General features: G+C 44.3%; 2 protein-coding genes across 2 annotated transcripts in view; one reads left to right on the top strand and one right to left on the bottom strand.

Annotated features, from left to right (window-relative positions):
- The window catches only part of INTS7 (integrator complex subunit 7), a 303638-nt gene that overhangs the window by 232622 nt on the left and 43447 nt on the right, over positions 1-27569 (bottom strand). The window lies entirely within an intron of this gene.
- Positions 1-27569, top strand: part of DTL (denticleless E3 ubiquitin protein ligase adapter) — an 84907-nt gene that overhangs the window by 7984 nt on the left and 49354 nt on the right. Inside the window, exons 2-10 of the mRNA XM_078649745.1 lie at positions 760-885; positions 1893-1982; positions 2511-2572; positions 2704-2824; positions 13215-13280; positions 13469-13584; positions 16035-16108; positions 25343-25446; positions 26257-26361. Coding sequence (XP_078505871.1) covers positions 760-885; positions 1893-1982; positions 2511-2572; positions 2704-2824; positions 13215-13280; positions 13469-13584; positions 16035-16108; positions 25343-25446; positions 26257-26361 — 864 coding nt within the window. The remainder of the gene's footprint in view (positions 1-759; positions 886-1892; positions 1983-2510; positions 2573-2703; positions 2825-13214; positions 13281-13468; positions 13585-16034; positions 16109-25342; positions 25447-26256; positions 26362-27569) is intronic.

The following is a 27569-nucleotide window of genomic DNA, read 5'->3' on the forward strand; positions in this document are numbered from 1 at the left end:
AACTGGAACTATTCTGTTGTGTTTTTTTTGCACTGACTCCATTGATGCGGATTTCCAAAGATTATGTTGAGGTGCCCAGAATATGGCTGGACCAGTAAAGATTTTGCATACTCGGACACACCGGCTACTCTCAAGCACTTGTAAAGGATTGTTGCACATAGACTCACAAATAACATTTTAAATGAGTGGGATGGAGAGGCCTTGATGGATTAGTGTGGAGCAAAGACACAATGTTTTTAAGCTTATTTAACTGTATGTCAACATTTTGGACTTCATGCAGTTACAGGAATGTATGCTTTTATATTCTGATATGCCAGAGAATTTTTAGTACTTTCATTGTGTTAAACACATAAGCACCAGACATTAGTGTTTGCTGCAATAAGATTAACAAATGAGTTTGTTTGCAAAATATCTTTCATGAATGTTAACGAAAGGGCAAAGCAATAAAATAAAAAATAACAAAGGACTTCCGAAAAGATACCGCTTACTAAAGGGCAGAATTAGTCTACTCTTGTGATTCCAGACAAGCAAACAAAAATGTGCAGTACTTGAGAAAGACTAGCACTGTCATTGCAACCTTGGAGAAAGGCAATTGACACCATAAGTCATGTGTTGCCTAAAAAGTTTCTCAAATCTGCACGATTTCGCAATATGTGTAAAATGTTATGGTTCTTTCAGAAAATCACAAAGATGTGAAGATCTGTACTGTGTCAACAATTGACTGCAAACATGTTCTTATGCCTTCCTGTTTTCTTTTAGGCTGGTCATCGGGCTATCCTCTCCAGTCTCTTTTGGAATGTTTTCAGTGCACCAGACAAGATGAGCATATTTCCTATGGGGAACTGGAGCTGCCTGTTCCTCCGTTTGGGTGCACGTTTTGTACAGGTGAGTGCATAAGCTAAACTGCGTAGCTGGGGGTTTCATTCAGACTTTATGCGAAGTTGGGGTGGTCAGGTGCAAAGACTTTGTAAAGCAGCACACTGCTCTTCATGCAGTATTCACAAGAAAATGTAGTATCATAACATGCTATTTTGACATAGTATTTCTGACAAACAGCAGATTACAGCAACTTGTATTTATTCATGACTGAGTATAAGTTAGAGAAAACCCCAATAAGGCAGTCTAGTCTGAAACATGTTGCTCAGCTTTATGGTACCCAGCATTACTATTTGACCCTGCCTCCCAGGTTCCGGCCGCATGTTTTGAGTGTGCACACCAAAGGAAACGCCTGGTGAGTGCGGCCCTGAGGACGATTCTGAAGGCAAAAAAAAAGTAGGAATACCACTCAAACGCATCAGAGGCATGCTAGAGTGTGGCCACACTATGGTCACTTGACCGGGTGTCTGTTATTGCTGTATGTTGAGGCTGTTCTTTTAATACCCACACTGCCAATTTATTTTGCTCTATAGGGGCAGTCCTGGAAATCCACAACTGTTGTTTATTTTCTTTGTGAAGTCTATAATAGATTACAAATGTCGCTGATCTTGAGAAGTATATTTCTAACTTTTTAGAACCCATGGGATCGTCTGTTGTGTAAAGAGAATAACCAACCTAACCCAGCACGGATTGAAATTGGGTATTGAGGTAAAACCCCTAGCCCCTAAAGTACATAAGGAGATCATCCACAAAATATAGTCATTAAGCATCACACTCAGGATTTCTTATATTTAGCACGCTTTTCTAGTGGATCACGGTCTGATTCTGGGAAAGGATCGACAATTAAATTTGGTAAAATTAATTCTTCTTTTTTGCTCTGGTGCTGAACTACTTGGACAATGCACATGTATGTCTTCCTCTTCTTTGGTGTGAATTTTTTTTGGGATATGTTATGGAGACTGTTTTTATTTCAATTGAAATTGTTCCAGTGTTCAGTGCGTTCATTTGTTTTGCAGCACCGGGCATGCATCATGTTCTTGCAGTAGCAAATGAAGAAGGATTGGTCAGTCTGTACAAGACAGAGTCAAACACACAGATTTTTAGAGGTAACTATTATTTTCCTTTTACCAATCATCTAAAATAAATGACTACATATCTGCACATTTTATGCCCTTTTGCACCTGGAGGTGTATGAGAGAATTGCTGTACAATGTGTAGTAAATTACAGTAATACTCCAGTACTAGCTATGTACGTGCCTCTAAAAACACCTTAGCAAACAAAGTATTGGTGGTCCTCTAAGAGCACACATTTGCTAAGCAGCTAAAGCTGCATTTCGTTCATACTTTCTGGTAGAATGGTGTGTTTGCATCATTTCACTTCTACTTCTGAGGTTCAGTGAAATGGGGAAACAGACGAACGATCTGGGAACCCGATAGACTGGTGTGAGAGGTGTTTGTTCACCGCCTTAGTAAATGCGACCCTTCAACAAGTTTAAATGCTGGTACAATTCCAGCTCCTCAGTTGCAACTTGAGCACAGCACCTGAACCGATAAAAGTGTTTGTTTGTGGTTTGTTTTACTGGAACACACTTGCTTATAGTGAAAATGTGGACACCTTTTGCTCTAAATTTCAGAATGGATGGCTCACTCGAATGCAGTTTTTGACATCGCTTGGGTCCCTGGGGAGCACAAGTTGGTAAGATGGCATTCTTCCCGTTTAAATTCTTTCTGACATTCTTGATTAGATTGTTGCAATTGGAATTATCTTTTTGTTTTTTTTTGGTTCACCCCCAACTCACTTTTTTGAGCTTTGTTTTTTAATATAAGGTGACTGCTTCGGGAGATCAAACTGCAAAACTGTGGGACGTGAGAGCTGGCGAACTAATAGGTGCTTGCAAAGGCCATCAGTGCAGTCTGAAATCCGTGGCCTTCTCCAAGTTTGAGCAAGGCAAGTATAAAGTAAAATAAAAGGATCCACTTTCTAAGAGTGCACCAGTCTATGGTACAATAAAATACAGACATTTTGGAATGTTTCCAGTTCAGTGCAAGAGCAGTTTCACTGTACTAACTTAAAGTACTCCCCTATTTCAGTCAAATGAATATTGCACTGCGTTTATTGATTCAGTTATTGCAATGTTGTTTTTTAAGTTCCAAGTGTGTGATATCTTAGGCAAAGAGGTGTGCATCAAAAGTCACTGTTTTGACAATATTATCTTTACACTGAGGCATCTAGTCACTCATATTGTTAGCGCAACATATACATGTATTTTGTTTAGGAAGTACAAGGCACTAGCTTCATGAAGATATGTTCTGTTGTAATATGAGGAGGCCTGGCATAGACAAAACAGGACTAACGTTGGCCTCTTTCATGAGGTGCTGGTGTGCCTTCCATAATCAATAAAGTATAAGGAGAATATCGCTTGACAAGGTTCTTTCCCACCCTTCCAATGGAAGAGTACTGGTGCTTGTGACTACATTTAAACTTGCATTGTACCAGCTTTTCATTTCACAGGTTACGTAAAATGTGACTGAATGCATGATCTGTTGTGATAAGTTTACTAATGCACGTGCCGCTAATATCTAATCCCTTTTAACCCTGTGTGTGATAGCAGAATGTTAAGTGATTGAGGAAGGGCGGGTGCTAATTTGTGACTAGTCCTTTTTGACCACCACTCAGTCCAACCACCTCTTATTGGATCTTTTCTTACTACTTGTTTTTGGCCAACTGTGTCGTTTTACCTGCACCTTTGTCCACCATTAGATTTGGAGCTAAATTCACTGTATCGACATTATTTACATTCTGTGTCCTTGATTTAGATTATCTATCGTCTGGTCACTGGAATTAGGCGGCAGGGTTGAGTAAATTATGTGGCAAGAAAGGCAAACAATGCGGCGCATTTTGTGATAATATAACTTCATTATTTTGTCTAACTTGCACTTGTTAACACTGCCTGGGTATTGGTTGCACCTCATTAGTGCCAGTTTAACACCCAAATATAGCACTAAAGAATAGAAACATGACCACTCAACTTTTGCAAAGGGCCTTCACTGCCCGCGAGCACCTCACTGCGTTTTTTGTAACTTTTGAATCGTTTGAGCTACAAACACATTGTTTTGTTAAAATGTGCAGATTATGCAGCAGATGATGCATTATGTGGCAAATCTATAATTCTGCGTTAAGTGCCACAGCCACACAATCGCATAATTCCAGTGGCCCTGAGTATATCGTTATCGTTGCCAGCTTCTGGCCAACAATAAGAACTGAAAGCTTGAAAAAGTTCCATCAAGAACACAATACTTGTTAAGTGACTGTATATCCATGTGTACCTTCACAGCAGTCATTGGATTACACCTTATCATTTGACATCATTTTATCTTTAGTGCTATTCTATAGGAGTTTACTATATCATTTAGCACATTTATTTTAACTGTGTAGTTTTTAATGTCACGTTTTAATTTAAAATTATTAATTTTGCCTAACTTTCAGCATTGTCACATAACGACCCCTGTCCATTAATAAGCACACTGGTTATCTTGTAACCTATATGTTACTTTGATCAATTCAATATCCTTGTCTTAATTGTAGTTTTAACTTGGAATGTGCAACTTTGTTTCATAGGTAGTTTTCTAATTAACCTTTCCATTTGAAAAGGTAAGATAGAACAAACCTAGTTGAATGCATGGAGACAGGTTGGGTTTTAATTATGAGTATGTAGATTGAGTTAATAATGAGGAGTAATGCTCCCCCTGATGGCACAGATAACGGTTGAAGAAACCTAACCTTGAACCTAGGGACCTTAATAGTTGTTGCCCTTTTTCCAGGCTTCATTTTCCAGATAAAATTTATAGAGAAGGCCTTAAATCAGCAATTTGCTACTTTCATTCAGAAGCACCAGCTCCTGGATCCCACTCAGTTCAGATTTAGGAGCGGCCACAGCACGGAAACCGCTATGAGCGTGGCCACTGAGGAAATCGGGGCAACTCGGAAGAGGTGGGAGAGCAGCACATATCCTTTTAGATTTGTCGGCTGCATTTTATACGGTCAACCACGGATTGTGGGTTGACCGTCTCTACAGTAATGGGATTAAGGGGGTCGCACTGGCCATTTTGAGATTCCTTCTTCATGACAGAGAGCCAACCGTTTCTCTGAAGGATTTCAAATTTGAACCCTTTTTCCTGCCCTGCAGAGTCCTTCAGGGGGTCTTCACTGAACCAGACACTGTTTATTGTATATGTAACATCACTGGCTGGCCTGATAAAATCATTTGGCTTCTCCCTTGAGTCTTATGTAGATGACTCCCAGATTGTTGACTCCCTTTCAAGCAGTGATGACAACACCAGAAATAGATTTCATAATTGTATGTTAGCAGCTTGAAGTTAAATTCTGGGAAGATGGAGGTCCTTCTGTTTGGCATGGTGGTTTCCTTCTGGTCACCATCTATGTGGCCTCAAGAATTGGGCATTACCTGTTAGAAAGGCAAAACAAGTAGGTTTCTTAATGGACAACAAGCTCGTCTTTGGCACTCACGTTATTGCCACTATCTCCTCAATTTATTGACACACTAAATACTGTGAGGAAGGTCCTTCTATTCCACCGGCCCTGCAAAAAACTGTTGTTCCTGCTGTAGTCCTGTCAAAATTGGACTACACAATGGCCTTTACCCGTACATGCAGTTGCAGTTTGAAAACCAGCTTAAATGTCTTCAGAATGTAGCAGCAAGTATGCTGCTCGGAGGCCCTAAGTTTCAATATGCAACACCTGCCTTTCGGAAGCTCCACTGGCTACCCATCAAATAAAGAGTTTGTTTTAAAGCCTTATGCATCCCTTACAAAGCCCTGCCTAATACAGGTCCGAAATATCTTGTAGTTAGTTTTAAGTGGTATCTCCCCAACAGAGACTTGTGCACTAGGATAGCCAGAAATTAAATTACCCTAAATACAAACGCTCCTCTTGGGGCGGGAGAAGTTTTGTGGTTTGTGCTTCCAAACTATGAAGCACTCTTCCTTTACATTTGAAATCTATGCCTGATCTTTTTGTCCTTCAAGAAAGTTTTAAAACGTAGCTTTTTATTAATTAATTGGGACCAATCCTTGGTATCAGTGGTATCACCAAGACACCTCCGGGTATTTGTGTGCTTTAAAAATCCCTCTAACATAATATAACATCCTATGTAGGCTGTGCAGTGCACAGGTGATACAGTTCAGTTTCTAAGTTGAGGCCCACTCATACGAGCTCTTTCTAGGTCTTTGGTAAATGATGTTCAGATTACTTATTTCATGAATTTAATTTTCCTGGATAACTATCTTGGCACTTACTGGACTGAGCCAACATTACAATGTTGTGGGAGGGAGGAATCCTCATAGGGAAGGAGGAAGGGTGAGTAGTAGGTACTGGCCTGAGGTTTGACGAGTCAGAATAATAAGTGTTGCTGCTGGTATGAGCTTTAGCACCGTATCCCATTCATATCCCAGTCCTTACTTCTTGAGGATATGCCATAGCGATATGTTCAGATTTGGTCCCTAGACAAAACAAAACCCATCATGCTGCTAATAATGTATTCACAGAAACAACTGAATCGCAATACACAGCCTCATCAGGCCCCCTGAAAATGTGTGCTAAATTATAGGATTGACTTCGGTGAACACCAAGCATTGAAATCCAGGGCAATAGTTTGTTCTTCAGTCCTTTCCCTGGGAACAGGATTGGAAAGTTTCCTATTGATGGTCAAAGTCCTTCATAGTGAAGGGCCTCTAAAATGCCCCAAAAAGGATACTGCTTCCTTGCAGATCTCTAGCTCCAGATACCTTGACCAGTAAACGGACCGATGTACCTTAAGTCCTCCGTTGACTAACAGGACCAGGCTAATGAATAGCTGGTACAAATGGAAAGGATCCAGTCGGTCCAACCACCATCTGCCTGTTGGCCTACGACATCAAGCAGTTGACCAACTCTAGGAAGCAGAGTAACTGGGCGTGACTCTCCGCAGTGAATACGCAGAGATCGGCCACTGCATTAACATGATGAATATTTGCATTGCTTCTGTTCAAACTTCATCTAAGGCAAGGGTCCTTCCCAGTCTTGCTGCAGAGGTGCACAACACCAGGTTTTCAGTACTACCAAGGATTATGCAAACATTTGCAGATATTCACCCGTACATGTTCATCGCAAGTACATTTAGCTTATGGATATCGGTTCCCTCATTGGATTTCACTTCTGAAGACCAGCATTTTGTACCTGTTAGCAAGACAACGTCCCCTTGTGTTTTGAGACTTTGGTCTTCCTTGTCATGGGGTGCAGAAGTCCCATTCGGTGGTAGACTGAATGCATGAAAAATACAGCAGTGCTAACTAGTCTATTTTCATCATTCCTGGATACGTATTTTTTCATGCTTGTGAGTAGCGCACATGTACCATCTGGTTATTGGTTTGTATGGATTACAATACTAGTACAGGTTCAGGTATTAGAACGCACATAAGACAGTGATTTTTTAATTAATAGATTAGGTAGTGTGAAGATTTGTTGGTTCCTCACATATCTGCGCTTGAACACCTTGTGTGATCTTTGAGGGTCATGGATGACTTGACTGGACACGTATGAGAATCTTTTATTTCTGTTTTGAGAAACAAAATATTCAACAGCTTAGTTTGGTCTGCTAATATTCTTTCTGTATAAAGTGTTGAACATCTTTAGCGGTGGTACCTTGGCTAATGCATCAAATGTACAACAGTGCTACAAGGTTTTTGTTGTTGGGGAATGGCAGTAATGGGCCTATTTGCAAAGCATAGCTAGGAAAATTCGAAAATCTACTATATGTTTTCACCTGCAGTTGGGACAGATTTCTGACTTGTTTTTGGAGTTGAAATGTATCTACTCTGGTATGGTTAGCATAGCTGTATGTTTCCCGGTCTGCTCTTCATTCTCAAAATGTATTTAGGTTTTCTTTTTTTTTAACATGGAAAATATTATTATGAATGAAATGAAATGAAAAGAGAATTTATAGAGCACGGTAGCTGCCCTGAGGCGTCCTAGCGCTAACATGAATGGTGCTTTCAGGTAAAACTGCTAACAAGAGATTTTATTCAGATTTCTTAAAAAGGAAAGTTTTTAGGTGTTTGCGGAATAGGAGTAAGTTGGGCTTGAATCTCAGATGGAGAAGGAGGGAGTTCCACAGTTTGGCCGAGTTATAGGAAAATAACCGGCCCCCGCATCTTGATCTCTTGATCCTAGGGACTGTGACGAGGAATGATTGTGCAGAGCGGAGCTGTTTGGTAGGGGGTGATCAAGGAGTGGTTAATGGCAGCACCTGTTTTCCAGAATGCTTGATGGGAGATGCAGTGAGTCTTGAAATTAATTCTCTCCCTGACAGGAAGCCAGTGAAGGCTTCTCAGACTAGGCTTGGCTGAGAGACAGCGGGGAAGCTGAAGCAGGGTTCGAGCAGCACAGTTTTGTATTATCTGGAGCTTCCGTAGGGTATTTTGGGGGGCTCCTAGGTAAAGGGCGTTACCAAAATCAAGACGGGACGGAATTAGGCCTTGGACTACGGTCTGTCTTGCCCCAAAGGGCAGGAGGGGGAGGATCTTCCGGAGAAGCCTGAGAAGCCCAAAGCAGGTGGCTGATAGTTTGGCTGCCTGACAGTTGAAGCTAAGTGATTTGTCCAGCCAGACGCCGAGGCTTTATATAGTGTCTTTGGGTGTAGGGGGAGGGCCAAGGCAAGCGGGCCAGAGAGTCGTTTGTGGGGGCATGGGGGTTACCGAGGAGTATTAGCTCCGTCTTGTCTCCATTCAATTTAAGGCATGAGGAGGTCATCCAGTTGTTGACTTCTTCTAGACAGCCCCTCAGGTTGACCTGTGCTTTGTGAGTATCTAGCTGATTGAGGGATACCACTAGCCGAGTGTCGTCGGCATATGTAATGATTTTTATCCCGAACGGACAGACTATCTCAGCTAGTGGACTCCTGTAAACATTAAATAGTTTTGGGCTCAGAGAAGAGCCCTGCGGCACCCCACAGCCCAGGGGTTTGCTGGGGGAGATATCACCCTCCAAGACCTGGAATGACCGGTCGTCCAGAAAAGATTTAAGCCAGGCAATTGCTGTCCCTGAGACTCCCAAACTGAGGAGTCTATGCAATAGAATTCTGTGGTTCACCGTGTCGAAGGCGGTGCTTAGATCAAGGAGGATGATTGCCACCGATCCTCCCCGATCCAAGATCCCCCTGGCTTCTTCCGTCACTGCGACCTGGGCGGTTTCGGTCCCATGCATGGGACGGAAACCCATCTGAGAGGGATCGAGTAGATGGTTGATCTTGAGAAACTCAGTCAAGACCTTATTGACGTGTTTCTCCAAGATTTTACTCATCCAGGGGAGCAGGGAGATGGGGCAATAGTTACTGGGGTTGTTGGGGGTCTAGATTTGGTTTTTTGAGAAGCGCTCTGACCATTGCTCGTTTCCAAGGGGGTGGAACAATGCCTGTGGAAAGGGAGGCGTTGAGCAAGTCCAGAATGGTGGGGAGGGTACTGTAGGTGGCAGAAACCAGGGTGCATGGGGGTGCCAGGTCACAGGGAGAACCGGACTTTACTTGGTGCATAATGAGGTCTAGCGTCTCTGGGACCAGGGGTGGAAGATTTTCAAGAGTGTTTGGGGGGTGTCGCCCAGGTTCCGATGGAAATGTGGGTGTGCAATCAGAGTCGTTGTCGGTGGGGGAAAAGGAGATGTAGATCTTTTGAATTTTTTGAAAGAAAAATTCCGCCAGGTCGTTGCAACGAATTTGTGTGTTATGAGCGGGGGAGGGGTTGAGGAAGCTTAATAATAAAATAATAATAGGGCATTTATAAAGCGCATGGCTGCACAACTGTGTATCCCCGCGCTTACTGCTAACAAAAAACTGTCAGATGGAGAGGGGCGGTAGCAAACAGAATATAGTTATTGCGGGAAATGTGAGTTTTTAATTTAGCTCTGAATAGAGTTTCTGAGGGTTCCATTCGCAGATGAACTGGGAGGGCATTCCAATGTTTCACTCCAAGATAGCGAAAGGATCTGCCCCCCATTTTTGCTCTGAAAATATGGGGAAGTTTGAATTGTGTCATTCCAGAAGATCTTAGGTCTCTGATCGGGCGATGAATAGTTAGGAGGTTTCTGAGATAGATAGGTCCTTTATTGTGGGCAATTTTATGGGCGTAGCAGAGGGTTTTAAATCTGATTCTTTCCCTAACAGGGAGCCAGTGTAATTTGGACATAGCCGCTTTGGAGGATGTTCTTCTGGGAAGACCCAGTACCATGCGGGCGGCTGCATTTTGAATGCATTGTAGCTGGTGTAGTTGCTTTTGGTTCAGGCCTAATAGGAGAACGTTTCCGTAGTCCAGATGGGGAGTTATGAGCGCGTGTACAATTGTTTTTCTGGCTTCAGTAGGGATGAGATCAATGATTTTTCGCAAGGTTTTTAACGTGCCGAAGCACTTGCCTGTTATTTTGTTGACTTGGGATTTTCCCGAGAGATCTGAGTCAATCATAACCCCTAAATTTGACCTTTTCTACAGGGCGGGGGAAATCACCCAGAGCCGTAGGCCACCATGCCTGGGACCATATTGATGTTTTGTTCCCTACTACCAACACCTCTGTTTTGTCTCCGTTTAAACGGAGGCAATTGTTGTCCATCCAGGTGGCTACAGCAGTCATGCAACCAGAGAAATTGGTGGCAAATTTCTCGCTGTCTGGGGTGAGCTTAAACATAAGCTGGGTGTCGTCGGCATAGCTAACAATGCCCACCCCAAAGTTCTCTATGACGCGAGCCAGGGGCTCCATATAGATGTTGAATAAGGTAGGGCTCAAACTAGAGCCCTGTGGAACCCCATAGCTCACGTCACGAGAAGATGATTTAAAGGGTGGACAGTGCAGCTGGAACGATCTTTTGGTGAGAAAAGACTTGAACCAAGCCAAAGCATGGTCTTTCACTCCTATATCCGAGAGTCGGGACAGCAGCGTGGCATGAAGCACAGTATTAGCTTAGTGAGGCTTTTTAAAATCTGATATATTTCTTTTGGCTTGGATGAGGCTGCACTGATTTTTTTCTGTATAAAAAGGTGATTGTGTGGTTTTGATCTCGTTTTTATAAGGCCTTATCGCTTCCCTGTGGATGATTTACATGACGGGAGTAGTCTAGTCGCCACTTCCTTTCCAGTTTTTTGCAATGGCGTTTCATCTCTCCGAAGTCTGGGGGAGTACCAAGGTGCAGTTTTTAAATTACGCTTAGACTTAATGCAGCGTATAGGAAGTATAGAGTCCAGTGAGTTCGAGATCCAGTTATTCATTAGCTAGAGTGGGATCCTGAATTTTTGAGGGTGTGGGAGTTTCTAAGGCTGTTATCCAGTTCTCTAGGGGAAGTTTTGACCAATTGCGCGATTTACGTGTGGTTGTATTCGAGAGGAGAGGGGTTTGGGTGTTCCAGATGAGGGGAACAGGAAATGATCGGTCCACGGGAGGGGGGAAGGGGAGCCCACCGTGAGGTCTGCGCAGTTACTAAAGACAGGGTCAAGAAGGTGGCCTTTGGTATGGGTAGGGGAAAGAACAAGTTGTTTTAATTGTAGTGCAGAAAGACTGGCTGTCAATTCCGAGGCGGATTGATCGGAGTTGCCGTCAAAATGAATGTTAAGGTCCCCCAGCAGAGTGTAATTAGATGGGCTACTAGCTGTCAGCAACGATGGAATTTAGAGCATTGTGAAACTGTTTTAGGGTTCCAGGTTGGCGGTAAATAAGTGTCCCAGAGAAGCTGCTGTTTTGGAAGAAGTCAATAGAAAAAGAAAGACTTTCACAGTCTGGGATTGGATCAGAAGAGCTACGGCAGGTATAGCGGTCCTTGTAAATAATTGCCAGGCCGCCCCCCCTTCCCGTTCGAACGATCCTCCCGTAATATCGGATACCCTTGGGGGAGGGCTTGCACCAGATCTGGTTCAGATTCTATGGTCAGCCAGGTTTCTGTTAAGAACAGGGCATCTGGACCGAGTTCTTCCAGGAGCATAGAGATTTCTATGTGGTGGTTGGGGAGTGATCTGCAGTTCAGGAGATACATTTTTAACTCCCAACAGAGGGTGTGTAGGTCCAGTGGGTGCCAGGAGTGGAGGCATGGGGCCTGTGTGGTTCCTCTCATTTTGAGGAGAGAGTTGGGACTGTAGCTCCTAATATGGTTGGAAAAATGTGCAGGGGTTGTGGCCCCTGACGGGCGCAGACGGGCTCGCCTTTGGCGTGCCAGCGGCGCACCTGCTGCGCGCGTCTGCTGCCCGGTCGCTGACACATTGGCTAAAATACCGGCGATCGAGTGAGCCTGGCTCCGCCCTCCCGATTGGAGGTGGCTGGTGATTGGCCTGCCTGCTTCCTGGTACGCCCTCCACTCAAACGAAACACAGCCGCGGTGGAACATGGCGAGGGAAGCGAGGCAGTGCAGGACGTGGAGTAAGGGTAAGTGTAGTTTTAAAAGTCCCTAATCGTCTTTTAAAACAATTCTGAGCAGCGGTTGGCAGCCGTGGTGATGTTAGCAGCCTTACCAGAAGTAGCGTTGTTATTCAATGTCGCCTGGGTCTAAAATACCGGCGATCAAGTGAGCCTGGCTCCGCCCTCCCGATTGGAGGTGACTGGTGATTGGCCTGCCTGCTTCCTGGTACGCCCTCCACTTATATGTGGAGAAGCACAATCACTTCACCTTATTTCCTCCCCTTTCCCACACCAGAAAGGCAACTACCTCCCTTTAAGGGAGGAAGACTACATAGAAAATGATTGTAAACACCAAAGACTTGTGGGTTTGGGAGTGTTTGCTGCATGCTTCTCTGTAACACCCTCACCCCTACAATTAAGATGTTAAGTTCACTTTGTCTTCAAAAATTCCACCAATCCTCATTCTGTGGATTGGCGCACTACACACAAGAACCACACGCTTTATTGAAATACTTCTACTCGTTGACCGCAAGAAGTAGGAGTGCTGAAGCTCTGTGACAAAGTAGAGGGGACAGGTTGTTAAAAATGGAACATTCCAATAACCATGGTCTAGCTCTCTGAACCTAAGACTGCACGTATTGGTGTTACTCAAAGCACCTGATTATCTTATCAGTGGATATAGAGCATATGTGCCAGCGCAAGACCCCAAGTCTGCAAAGAGAACGTGTACAAATGTGCAGTCCCGATGTAACTCATCTCTGCTTATTCGCCTTGTGTTCTATTTACCAATATTTCATTTTTCTTTCATCCGATTGTGTGTTTTGTGGTGGTTTGAGGATTCAATTACCATTTTATGCTTCATAGGCAAATTTGTGATTTTAGTTTCAAACCATTTTTCTTTTCTGTTTTTTACCAGCTGTGTTCTGTACCGGCGGCAGAGATGGAAACATAATGGTTTGGGATACCAGGTGTAACAAGAAAGGTAGGTGATTGATTTGGCAATGTGGACCTCAATGAGTATAGTTTAATTGAAGAATGGCCAATGGGCGCTGGAAAAACAGTAAAATCTTTGAGGCTACCAGTGGTTTTTGTGTCTAAAGTAAGGTGCAATAAAGCCAGTGTCTAGAGACTTTTGGTGATAACTATACTGCATCTGTGAATATTTTTCAGATGGATACTACAGACATGTGAACCAAATTAGTGGGGCCCATAATACCCAAGACAAGCAAACCCCTCTGAAACTCAAGAAGAAGAAGCAGACTGTCCGTGGCCTCGCTCCTTCAGTGGTAAGAGTTTATTGGTGCAAGTGTCATTTCTTCACAGAATACGGTGTTCCCATCCCAACATCACTTGTCATCCGTGGTGAACTGTGCATTGGTCGCTGCATCAAAGTGGTCCAGTATACTTCACCCTTTTGAGAGTTATATGGTGCCTTCTCTTCAAGAGCCAATGCTTCATGCTTAAGATTCATTTTCATGGTACCAACTATTTGTTTTGTCAAAACTGGGAGGGTGTGAGGCCCTGGTGGTCCTCGCTAAGGGAAACGGAAGTACTTTCCACAATGAGGAATGTAACTACAGTTTGCGGTCTCCTCTGCTGAAGGGGTTCGAGCCATGTTGCATGTTCCGATAGACTCATTTCCCTGTTGTTTTAGACCATTGATGGGGATAATAGTGCTTCTTTACTTTAATTTAGAAACCCAGTTTATGTCTGTAAAAATCAGGGGAATAATACTAACTGGCATCTTCAGTGATCTTACTTATCTGTTACAAAACCTGTTCTTGTTTTAAGAGGAAATGCGTGCGTCTTTTCTACATCATTACCGAAGAGTGCACCTATGACTCCTCCATCACTGTTGGGCAGCGCATGCGCTCATGCTAGTACCCTTGGCTTTCTTTCAGCTGGGTTCTACTGGTAGCGATGATTGGTTCCCACATTGTTATGCTCCTTGCACCTCCGCCAATCAATCGCCAGCATCTTCTGATGTTTTGTCATAACCCATGAGCTTATCTCTGGTGCATCCCTCGGTGACTGACCTCCCTGTCTCTACACTTCTACTGCCAGTAGTCCCACTCTTTGAATGTGGTTCCTGCTAGTCCTGCTAAACAACAACATATATTGGGACACCTTTTTGCCCCTAACCATTGGCACAGCTATTTTCAAAATTGCAATTGCAATGTTATTTTTCTTCACATATTCCTCTTTTCCGTTTTACAAGTCATTATTTTTCTCCATTAATAATCCACACTTTCACTTGAATTAATAGTACTCCTCATGCAAGGAAAAGGCCATTTCCCAAATTTCCAATGCTCCTGCTGGGCCATCCGAACCTCTCTTCAAAAACACGACTAAAGCCAATTCATCCGTAGCAGTTTTATTAAAATCCAATGCATTTCGGGCCTCTGGGGCCCTTCGTCAGGGGGGAAAACTGCAAATAACAAATACACATGCTTTAATATTACATCAGCCAATATATGCGAACAAATGCAAAAAATCTTGCGTTTAAAGTTGCCCTCTCTTCTTAGTCTCAATAATTAGTGAAACTTAGAATGCATGCTTTTCACTCCCCCTAGTGTTTCTGACATACTCAAGCCCCACTTTATAAAGGAACCTAACTTGCTTCCTCTCACTCAGTAACTCATTACCAGACTATAACCATGACTGTTAAAGTGCAGCTTATAGTTAGGAGGGTGAAAGGGAGAGGGGAAACTTCATTTGGGATGGAGCGAGGAGGATGAGTGCTTCTTAGCAGGTATGAAATGAACACGAGGAGGAAAATTAGAGAGATGTTTTTTTGAAGATGAATGGGAAAGGATGTTTACATTGGAAGGCTGGGGCGAAGGGGTGAAAGGTTGGGAAGCATGAAATGAGAAAGGAGATAATAGACTCGGGAGGGTCACATTTATATGATTGGGAAAGTAGGAAAGAGTAGATCGAGGCTGCAGGCAGTCATGGTTATAGTCTGGTAATGAGTTACTGAGTGAGAGGAAGCAAGTTAGGTTCCTTTATAAAGTGGGGCTTGAGTATGTCAGAAACACTAGGGGGAGTGAAAAGCATGCATTCTAAGTTTCACTAATTATTGAGACTAAGAAGAGAGGGCAACTTTAAACGCAAGATTTTTTGCATTTGTTCGCATATATTGGCTGATGTAATATTAAAGCATGTGTATTTGTTATTTGCAGTTTTCCCCCCTGACGAAGGGCCCCAGAGGCCCGAAATGCATTGGATTTTAATAAAACTGCTACGGATGAATTGGCTTTAGTCGTGTTTTTGAAGAGAGGTTCGGATGGCCCAGCAGGAGCATTGGAAATTTGGGAAATGGCCTTTTCCTTGCATGAGGAGTACTATTAATTCAAGTGAAAGTGTGGATTATTAATGGAGAAAAATAATGACTTGTAAAACGGAAAAGAGGAATATGTGAAGAAAAATAACATTGCAATTGCAATTTTGAAAATAGCTGTGCCAATGGTTAGGGGCAAAAAGGTGTCCCAATATATGTTGTTGTTTAGTTTCACACGTGCTGTTTGGGCTGGGCACGACGACATTGAGCACGCAACAGTAAAAAGTGGAAGATGAAAAATTCAGAGAAACTTGTGGTCAAAACAGGGTGTGCAACTCATTCTTATATGATGTCCTGCTAGTCCTGCCCCATGTAACCTAGTGATGTAAGATATGTTTCATACAGTGAGTCTAAACTAAAATGCTGTCCCTGTGTCTGTCTTCTTATTGCTGCTAGGATTCTCAGCAGAGTGTCACTGTGGTCCTCTTCCAGGATGAGCACACGCTTGTCTCTGCTGGAGCCGTCGATGGGTAAGTGAGAAAAGCAGAACACGCTTTTTAAAACGGTTTCCTTTGTTGACTTTCTCCTGTTGATTGCTGACACTATGTACGAAACTCCCATATGGACCTTTTGACAACCATTTTCTAATGGATAACATTGAGCACAGTAGATCAGAGGTAAGCAGTGTTGAAGACCAGCTAGAGTTTGAGTGGATTCACTATAAATTGTTGTTTTTTAGGTCTCGCCTGTCAATGCGCTTGCGCATTGAGCTTGCGAGAATATAGGGGCTTAACCATCGGGGCGATTTGATGCTGTGCCCGTGAAAAATTTACAACAAGGGGTGGTGATGGACAGAGTCTCTGAATTAAGCAGAGTACTCTCACCCAGTCAAGAGATCAGGGCTAGATCCAACACCGTTTTTTAGCTCATTGCACCATCCCAGTTTCAGAACCTGGCTGTATGCAAATTAGTCTGTCCCTGGCCCAGTGCATCATGGGAACAGGGCAGACCAGACTACAAAAGCCAATTCTTACACTGGGAAGGAAACAAGCTTACGGGGACCGGTTTCTGCCATTTCAGGCGTCTTCGGCCCGGCTTGCTTGAATCCTGATGGTGCAATGAGCAAGGGACTCACATCTGAGTATACCCTTCCACGCTTAGGGTGGACAAAATAATTTACAACAAGGGGTGGTGATGGACAGAGTCTCTGAATTAAGCAGAGTACTCTCACCCAGTCAAGAGATCAGGGCTAGATCCAACACCGTTTTTTAGCTCATTGCACCATCCCAGTTTCAGAACCTGGCTGTATGCAAATTAGTCTGTCCCTGGCCCAGTGCATCATGGGAACAGGGCAGACCAGACTACAAAAGCCAATTCTTACACTGGGAAGGAAACAAGCTTACGGGGACCGGTTTCTGCCATTTCAGGCGTCTTCGGCCCGGCTTGCTTGAATCCTGATGGTGCAATGAGCAAGGGACTCACATCTGAGTATACCCTTCCACGCTTAGGGTGGACAAAATAATTTACAACAAGGGGTGGTGATGGACAGAGTCTCTGAATTAAGCAGAGTACTCTCACCCAGTCAAGAGATCAGGGCTAGATCCAACACCGTTTTTTAGCTCATTGCACCATCCCAGTTTCAGAACCTGGCTGTATGCAAATTAGTCTGTCCCTGGCCCAGTGCATCATGGGAACAGGGCAGACCAGACTACAAAAGCCAATTCTTACACTGGGAAGGAAACAAGCTTACGGGGACCGGTTTCTGCCATTTCAGGCGTCTTCGGCCCGGCTTGCTTGAATCCTGATGGTGCAATGAGCAAGGGACTCACATCTGAGTATACCCTTCCACGCTTAGGGTGGACAAAATAATTTACAACAAGGGGTGGTGATGGACAGAGTCTCTGAATTAAGCAGAGTACTCTCACCCAGTCAAGAGATCAGGGCTAGATCCAACACCGTTTTTTAGCTCATTGCACCATCCCAGTTTCAGAACCTGGCTGTATGCAAATTAGTCTGTCCCTGGCCCAGTGCATCATGGGAACAGGGCAGACCAGACTACAAAAGCCAATTCTTACACTGGGAAGGAAACAAGCTTACGGGGACCGGTTTCTGCCATTTCAGGCGTCTTCGGCCCGGCTTGCTTGAATCCTGATGGTGCAATGAGCAAGGGACTCACATCTGAGTATACCCTTCCACGCTTAGGGTGGACAAAATAATTTACAACAAGGGGTGGTGATGGACAGAGTCTCTGAATTAAGCAGAGTACTCTCACCCAGTCAAGAGATCAGGGCTAGATCCAACACCGTTTTTTAGCTCATTGCACCATCCCAGTTTCAGAACCTGGCTGTATGCAAATTAGTCTGTCCCTGGCAATGAGCTAAAAAACGGTGTTGGATCTAGCCCTGATCTTTTGACTGGGTGAGAGTATTCTGCTTAATTCAGAGACTCTGTCCCTCACCACCCCTTGTTGTAAATATTTTTGTCCACCCTAAGCGTGGAAGGGTATACTCAGACATGAGTCCCTTGCTCATTGCACCATCAGGATTCAAGCAAGCCGGGCCGAAGACGGCTGTAATGCCAGAAACCGGTCCCCGGAAGCTTGTTTCCTTCCCAGTGTAAGAATTGGCTTTTGTAGTTTGGTTTGCCCTGTTCCCATCATGCACTGGGACAGGAACAGACTAATTTGCATACAGCCAGGTTCTGAAACTGGGATGGTGCAATGAGCTAAAAAACGGTGTTGGATCTAGCCCTGATCTTTTGACTGGGTGAGAGTATTCTGCTTAATTCAGAGACTCTGTCCCTCACCACCCCTTGTTGTAAATATTTTTGTCCACCCTAAGCGTGGAAGGGTATACTCAGACATGAGTCCCTTGCTCATTGCACCATCAGGATTCAAGCAAGCCGGGCCGAAGACGGCTGTAATGCCAGAAACCGGTCCCCGGAAGCTTGTTTCCTTCCCAGTGTAAGAATTGGCTTTTGTAGTTTGGTTTGCCCTGTTCCCATCATGCACTGGGACAGGAACAGACTAATTTGCATACAGCCAGGTTCTGAAACTGGGATGGTGCAATGAGCTAAAAAACGGTGTTGGATCTAGCCCTGATCTTTTGACTGGGTGAGAGTATTCTGCTTAATTCAGAGACTCTGTCCCTCACCACCCCTTGTTGTAAATATTTTTGTCCACCCTAAGCGTGGAAGGGTATACTCAGACATGAGTGCCTTGCTCATTGCACCATCAGGATTCAAGCAAGCCGGGCCGAAGACGGCTGTAATGCCAGAAACCGGTCCCCGGAAGCTTGTTTCCTTCCCAGTGTAAGAATTGGCTTTTGTAGTTTGGTTTGCCCTGTTCCCATCATGCACTGGGACAGGAACAGACTAATTTGCATACAGCCAGGTTCTGAAACTGGGATGGTGCAATGAGCTAAAAAACGGTGTTGGATCTAGCCCTGATCTTTTGACTGGGTGAGAGTATTCTGCTTAATTCAGAGACTCTGTCCCTCACCACCCCTTGTTGTAAATATTTTTGTCCACCCTAAGCGTGGAAGGGTATACTCAGACATGAGTCCCTTGCTCATTGCACCATCAGGATTCAAGCAAGCCGGGCCGAAGACGGCTGTAATGCCAGAAACCGGTCCCCGGAAGCTTGTTTCCTTCCCAGTGTAAGAATTGGCTTTTGTAGTTTGGTTTGCCCTGTTCCCATCATGCACTGGGACAGGAACAGACTAATTTGCATACAGCCAGGTTCTGAAACTGGGATGGTGCAATGAGCTAAAAAACGGTGTTGGATCTAGCCCTGATCTTTTGACTGGGTGAGAGTATTCTGCTTAATTCAGAGACTCTGTCCCTCACCACCCCTTGTTGTAAATATTTTTGTCCACCCTAAGCGTGGAAGGGTATACTCAGACATGAGTCCCTTGCTCATTGCACCATCAGGATTCAAGCAAGCCAGGCCGAAGACGGCTGTAATGCCAGAAACCGGTCCCCGGAAGCTTGTTTCCTTCCCAGTGTAAGAATTGGCTTTTGTAGTTTGGTTTGCCCTGTTCCCATCATGCACTGGGACAGGAACAGACTAATTTGCATACAGCCAGGTTCTGAAACTGGGATGGTGCAATGAGCTAAAAAACGGTGTTGGATCTAGCCCTGATCTTTTGACTGGGTGAGAGTATTCTGCTTAATTCAGAGACTCTGTCCCTCACCACCCCTTGTTGTAAATATTTTTGTCCACCCTAAGCGTGGAAGGGTATACTCAGACATGAGTCCCTTGCTCATTGCACCATCAGGATTCAAGCAAGCCGGGCCGAAGACGGCTGTAATGCCAGAAACCGGTCCCCGGAAGCTTGTTTCCTTCCCAGTGTAAGAATTGGCTTTTGTAGTTTGGTTTGCCCTGTTCCCATCATGCACTGGGACAGGAACAGACTAATTTGCATACAGCCAGGTTCTGAAACTGGGATGGTGCAATGAGCTAAAAAACGGTGTTGGATCTAGCCCTGATCTTTTGACTGGGTGAGAGTATTCTGCTTAATTCAGAGACTCTGTCCCTCACCACCCCTTGTTGTAAATATTTTTGTCCACCCTAAGCGTGGAAGGGTATACTCAGACATGAGTCCCTTGCTCATTGCACCATCAGGATTCAAGCAAGCCGGGCCGAAGACGGCTGTAATGCCAGAAAACGGTCCCCGGAAGCTTGTTTCCTTCCCAGTGTAAGAATTGGCTTTTGTAGTTTGGTTTGCCCTGTTCCCATCATGCACTGGGACAGGAACAGACTAATTTGCATACAGCCAGGTTCTGAAACTGGGATGGTGCAATGAGCTAAAAAACGGTGTTGGATCTAGCCCTGATCTTTTGACTGGGTGAGAGTATTCTGCTTAATTCAGAGACTCTGTCCCTCACCACCCCTTGTTGTAAATATTTTTGTCCACCCTAAGCGTGGAAGGGTATACTCAGACATGAGTCCCTTGCTCATTGCACCATCAGGATTCAAGCAAGCCGGGCCGAAGACGGCTGTAATGCCAGAAACCGGTCCCCGGAAGCTTGTTTCCTTCCCAGTGTAAGAATTGGCTTTTGTAGTTTGGTTTGCCCTGTTCCCATCATGCACTGGGACAGGAACAGACTAATTTGCATACAGCCAGGTTCTGAAACTGGGATGGTGCAATGAGCTAAAAAACGGTGTTGGATCTAGCCCTGATCTTTTGACTGGGTGAGAGTATTCTGCTTAATTCAGAGACTCTGTCCCTCACCACCCCTTGTTGTAAATATTTGTGCCCGTGAAAAAAGCGCGTGCACAATGCACATCAAAGCCACCAGCCTCCCTCCCACAAGCTTCCCCCAGCGTGCGCTCTACCTCAGGCATTTCTCCTCCCCTAATTATTCACGGCCGGCCGGCCGTACTTTCACTTTCACGGCCGCCAGGCCGTGTCTCGCGTTTATCCTCCCCCCCCCCCCCCCTTTCCCCCCTCCCCACAGCAATGCCAAGAGCTTTTTTTTATTTCACCCTCGTTTAACTTGTTTAAGTTGTATCTCTTTGTAGCCGGAACTGAATTGTGCACCTTGTGCCACATGTGTTTTTTATTGCTTGTGTTCATTTACTCTACTCCATACTCCGACCAGAGCCTCGTCCGACTCCAGTTTCCACATTTCCCTCTCGCACCTTGCTCTTACAGGTCCCTCGAGCACAGATGCACCCGTCTGTTGCCATTTCTCCACCCTGACCTGACCTGACCGTACCTACGGCCTATAATTTTACCCGTGAACCGGGTTGGAACTATCACCTGGTTACAGGTGAGTTCAATCCCGGACATGTTGCGATCTCCTTAGAAGTTATTTTGTCTTTGCTCAGCTTCAACCTGACTCGATATGCCCCATTGTTGACCTGACATCGCCATCCACCCCCTTCTTTGTCTTTCTCCCCTTTCTCTTTCTTCATCAGCTATAATTGCACATTCACCGTTTCGCACCACGAATGCGCACGCACCTTGAGATAATAGGATTGTGTCTGTCTCTGGCTCTATCTTTCCATAGTCCGCCTCTGCCTTGCTCTGTGTATCAGCCACCCTGTCTCTGTGATTTCCACTGTGTCTGTCTCTGCCCCTCTATCGTTTCCCCTGTGTTTCTCTTCCTCTCTGATCCACTCTCTGCTTCTGCTGCTTCTCTTTCTTTGTCAATGTGTCTGTCTCTGCCCCTCTTTCTCTCTTCCCCTGCCTGTCCCAGCCTCCCTCTCTGACTGCCCGTCTCTTTCTGTCCCGCTGTCTATCTCTTTTCTACTTTGCCTCTCTCACTTTTCCACGTTCTATCTCTGCCCCGCTCTCTATTTTTGACTTGTTTTATTAGCCCAGGTATTATCGCGTGCACTCCATTTACAAAGCTACACAGAATTCTTGGAGCGTGCAGGGTTGTTTTGCATCTTCGAGGGTCCTTCACGTGTTCAAACTAACAAACTGCTGGTGCGTGACATGCTTTGCTGAACAGATGTTCCTGCCACGCAGACACATGCCCTCTAACCCTTTGTTTGTCTTGGAGGGGAGTCTTATCATCTAATCTACTCTACTATCGTTTCTACGATAGTAGAGTAGATTCTACCACACAAGTGTAAAGCTTGGTGGACAACATGCTGCGGGCTAAAGAAAAAAAACATTTCACACAGGCGTGTTTGTTGGGTTTTGTGGCATGCACTACGTTGGTTTCTTCCTTACAGAAACCAAACACAACATAGCATACCACACAACCCTTTTACACAATAAGCGACCATCAGCGCTGCATAGTTTTTTCACAGAACATTTCTTTCACCTCCATTATTAGGCAACCTTTGATTATAGCAGGACAAGAAATGCATTTCCTGGCAAACATTTTATTTACGGGAGATTTGAGTTTATGCACACAGCATACCTAAGCGTGTCCTCCTTTATTACGCCCAAATAAACACCGAATTGGCACAGGCACGTACTGCAAACGAAATCTGCCTATTGCTTTATTGCAAGCGCCCTTTGCTTACTCCTATATATGATCTCGCGATACTCTCTTTATAATTAGCTCCCAATTTTGATTTGCACGCACTTACAAAACATCCAAAACATGCGCGCACATTTTCCATTTTTGGGATTGCGGTGCACTGTCCTGCTTTATCTGCACGCTCACTGCGCGCATATAAAGCAACATATCCCTTTAGTGGGTTTTTTTTTAGGCAAGGTAACGCACCAATCCAAAGACATTTTCACTGTGCCTTCTTTTGGTAATCGGACATACCCGATGTTATTCTTTAAACACTGCTCGATCTGCACGCTGCGTGTGCGCTCATACAATTTCTTTTACTATATCAGGCCCTTTCATTCAAAGTTACCACTACCCATTATACTGCGCCAGGAAAACACTCTATTTTTTTGCTTTCCCCTTACCCTGTTGGCTCTTCTTTTACTACTAATCAAATTACATTTGTTTACAGAAACATGCCTTCTATACTACATATACCACTTACGTTTTACCATGCCATTATCACCACATCATTTCCAAAACTCAACTTTCAGAAACACTCGCACTTCCACTTCCCTATTCTTACCACATATTTCGCCTTATAACAATCTACTAGCATTGCGTGCCCAGCATTCATTTACCTACTCGCCAAATGACTATTACTGCGGTCCTTCGCATTCCCTGCCAACTATTTTGCCCACAGCGTACCTTCATTATTACTCCATGCTTTCGCATTGCAAAAACTAGAAACTCATTTGTCCCATATACACACATTTTGCTGCACATGCCATTTGCCTTACTTTTTATTATGCTACAATATTTTTTTATTTGTTAATGTCGTTTAGCACAGTTAACAAAGAACATCCAAACCATCATGGACCACAGCCTCGTGTAGTTATTCATAGTCTAAGCTTATTTTAACAATTACTGTGTCCTAATTTTAGTTTGTGGTGTTGTCGTCAATCGGCAAGGCATTTGTTCTTTTGTGTGAATCTGTGCCATGTCTGCTCATCTATTTTCCAATTTTGATTTTATTCGACTTAGTCATTAATCCCAATAGGCAAAGTTCTGGCCTGCAGATCTTGGGTTCACCCGCGATTTCCAGGACCAAGTTAACCACAGTATTCCAGAATTTAGCTAATTCTGGTGCAGGTCGTGAATATAAGAGATCTGCATCCCCTCCGCTGAATCCCCGACACTTGCCTGTCACTGCAGCATGCATTCTATGCAGTCACGGAGGCATTAAGTATATTTTTAACCTTTGTTTTCTGAATACATTTGTAGGGAATTTTGCGTCTGTCAGTATATTTAAATACCTTCAGCTGTTACCTATTATACATATCAATTAGCCCATCAAAGTTGTCACATTTGCGCAAGTTATAACCATTGGCATTGTAAATGACAAAGCTATTAATTTTGCTGTTTTCAAAACCAACACACAAATAACAAATTTGTCATTTACAATATCAATAGCTCAAACTTTCCTAATGCGAGACCTGTTGCATTGCAAATGCTTGTTTATTTTTAGTAACTGCACTAAACTCCTTGTAGAGGGCCTGCTATGTGGCTCTTGGTTCTGTCCAATCTGCTGGCCAGTGCAGGCCCTCTGGGTTCTTCAGTGACTATAGAGTCTAGGGTTTAAAACCTGGAAACTGCCTTTGTAGAGATACCTGCTGTCTACAACGAAAAATCCAGATTTGGTCAGAGAAACGCCCCTCTGTGCTGACCAGGAACTAGTGATTTATTTGGGGAAAATACCTCCGCTGTGAATATATTGGATGAGTACTGTCGAACCGGCATCCAGCACCAGCAGCAACATTTGCCTGTTACTTAACAGGGGGCCTAGTTCACAGAATTGGTGCTTCAAATGCTGTCTGTATAGCAACTTGGCACCCCCGGAGCAGGTAACAGCAGCTTCATCTGTGTCTTTGCACAGCCTTGTGGGGCGGAAGCATCCGATCTTTCCAACTCCCTGATCGTTTCCCCTACACTATAAATCTGAGGGATCAGGTCCTTGCAGGGTTGTCAAACCATGGTAATTCCTGGGCAGGACAGCGGCACATTTCCACCAGGTTTCACCACTTTTGTACTCTACTTTCAGGTCCTGGGTGTTCTTTACAGGGCATGATATTGCTCTAAATTGATGTGTGTTGCATATGCCTGGGTTCACGACATGCGACCATATTGCGACACACAAGTAACCTGGGACTGAAAATTAAAACATGCGGGTTTCATAAATAAAACCATTGTGGATCAGGTTCTGAGTTTTGTGCCATCTTTGCGTTCTACAGTAATTCCTGCCCAATTCCCCCTTATGCTTCCCTGTCCCTGCTGGCTCACTCCCGGGTCCTGCCTGGGCTTCTGTAGCCATTGAGGTCGCTGCTGGAGAGTATTTCTAGCTGTAGTGTCTCAGGAATCTGATCATTTGGACTAAATTTGTGTTCTTGACAAATACCATATTCTGTACGTTTTCAACCATAAATATAAGAAGATACATGTCTGCCACAGTAGAAGTCTAAATAAGATTACTGTATGAATGCAACCAAAGTTTGAAAATAGTGTTATTCTATATGAAGCCAAAGCTTGTTTAGCAACATCAGTGTTGATCGAACTGTTGCAGATTGTTAGGTATTTAGTTAATTGTAAGTTCTGTACAACTTTTTTTTTTTTGTAAATATATTTTAACTAAATCAGTTCGATTTTTTTTTCTGCCTTTTATTGACCGTGTATTAGATTTCGAGCACGATTTTTGCATCAATGAGTTTGCTGGATGTCTTAGCCAATATGCCTTTCTTAAATTGCAGCGTGGTAAAGGTTTGGGACCTACGCAAGACCTACACAGCTTATCGACAGGACCCTGTGCCATCCAAGGCATTTGCCTATCCAGGGACCAGCACCCGTAAGCTTGGTAAGCTCGTAACTAAACACCTAAGTGAATACGAACTGTGCTCCATCTCTTATGAACTGTAATAATCTCCTTATTCTTCAGCGACACCAACAAAGGAATGCAAAGAGTACTCCAGTTCACCTGAAAATGCTTGTTTTTCAGAAAATACTTTGTAGCTAGTTTTAAATTGGTTCTTTGTGGCATTTGCTGTGGTTAGAAGACTAATTGGGCATGTAAATGAGTGGGATTCGAGCTAGAATTCACGTCCATGCTATTTTCTTAAAGGAATCTGATTAAAATTGCCATTTTGGGAATGTGTTGTTCCATGGGGGTCAGTGTTCGAGAGTTCAAATAGTTCAATAGTTCAGTCTTGGAATGTTTTGAGTGGACTGTCCATCATCCTTCACCTCTTTTCTGACACTCGGACTGCTTTGACCCCAAAACCTTCATTGCCTGTGAGTGTGAACACCCTCACAAAGACGCTTCAATGTCTTACCTTCAACACTCATGGCCTCTTTCCATGGGCCACAGATTCCCCACAAGGCGACGTTAATGAACACCGAGGAGTGAGCCTTTAATGATCAGTGTTTAAAGTTGTTTATCACTAGATCTCTACATGCACCAATATTCAAAGCATTTGGGTTCCAAAATGAGACCTATACCTTCTTTCTTGACTGAGTGATATTCTTGTCGTATGTCTACTGAAACTTGTCTTTTTCGCAAACATGTCCTTAAAATAAAAGAAAAGGTATTGATGTGTCTTTTGCCAAGATGTGTAGGACTCACTTGTGGTGGATTGCTGTTCACCTGCAGTGCGTTTTCTTGTTCCAGGATACTCCAGCCTCGTTTTGGATTCCACTGGGACCAATGTGTTTGCAAATTGCACAGATGACAACATCTACATGTTCAATCTAACGGGATTAAAGACCGCACCAGGTAAGGACTAAATGTAGGCGACTTTGAATGGCTGGATGAGTGAGTGGTGGCTCAGTATGTGCTTTACGCATCCTTCAGAGGCTGTGAGTGCTGTATGCTACCTCTTCTTTCAGCCCCATTAAGTGCAAGTTACACACAGCCTTAAAGGGGGTGGGACTGCAGTCACATAGCAGCAGGAGTGGTTTGCTAGACCGCTTGGGCATGGCCTGGCTATCCGCATGTCTGATCCAAGTGTGAGATTGTCTGGTTGAATGAAGAGTTCTGCCTTTAATTTGCCTGCTAGAGCTTTATAATAGTGAGCGGGTCCATCTTGTGAAGAGTACTGCTGATGAACATTCAGAAGGCTGCAGTTTATCATTCCATAAAGAGCCACCTACGTGGGAGGATCAGTATGGAGGGCCACCATCACTGCGGCTGAGTCAGGGCAGCTAGGCCGCCTCCTTTCTTGCCCTGGGAGTGCTAGAACTTGCAGATGGGCAAAAAATTTGAATAGAGAACCCTGGCTAAGGAGTCCTGGTTGTCAAACTAGGGTTGGGGAGGCACGTTTACCTCCTAGAGCAGAGGAGGAGTCCTCAAGAGAGGGTGTCTGGATGGTACCGCTTGAATCGTAAGTTGTCGCTCAAAGGTAGTTTAGGTCTGGGTTTTACTATCTGCACGATGTACCTGGACCAGGGAGTCATGCCCAAAAGCGCTTCCTAGTACAGAGTCGGGTCATTTCCCTGGGGTTTTAGATCGACCTAACTTCCACGTTTCCTCTATGAATGAGGGATGGCTTCAAGCATCCATGAGTTTAAACCCAAGTGGAGGAGCCTGCTTCTCTGCTGTGGAGTCTGGCTATTCGGAGGGAAATAATGTTCTGACCTATGCCGGACAAGGTGGTGACACAAGGCTTGTGCATGGGATTTGCCGAGCTCTTCTCCCAGAAGGTTGCAGGAGATATGCGTGAATAACATAAGCCTTCCTGTGCTGAACACCTCCAGCATTGGATAGTTTGGCCCGTGCATGAAGTCAAGTTATGCACGACCTGCATAACACTAAGCATAGCACGTGTTTCTATAATGTGAACAGCTGTCGTGTAAACTGAGAGAGAGTTCTGAGGCCTGGGCATATAAGTTTTCAGAAAACTGAGGTATTCCGGTCTGAGCCAAGGGCTTGTATGATCTGTGCAGTCTACAGTGCTTCTTAAACTTTTGACTTCTGTGAACCCC

This window comes from Lissotriton helveticus, chromosome 6, assembly GCF_964261635.1.
Source record: "Lissotriton helveticus chromosome 6, aLisHel1.1, whole genome shotgun sequence".
In the NCBI taxonomy this organism is placed as follows: Eukaryota; Metazoa; Chordata; class Amphibia; order Caudata; family Salamandridae; genus Lissotriton; species Lissotriton helveticus.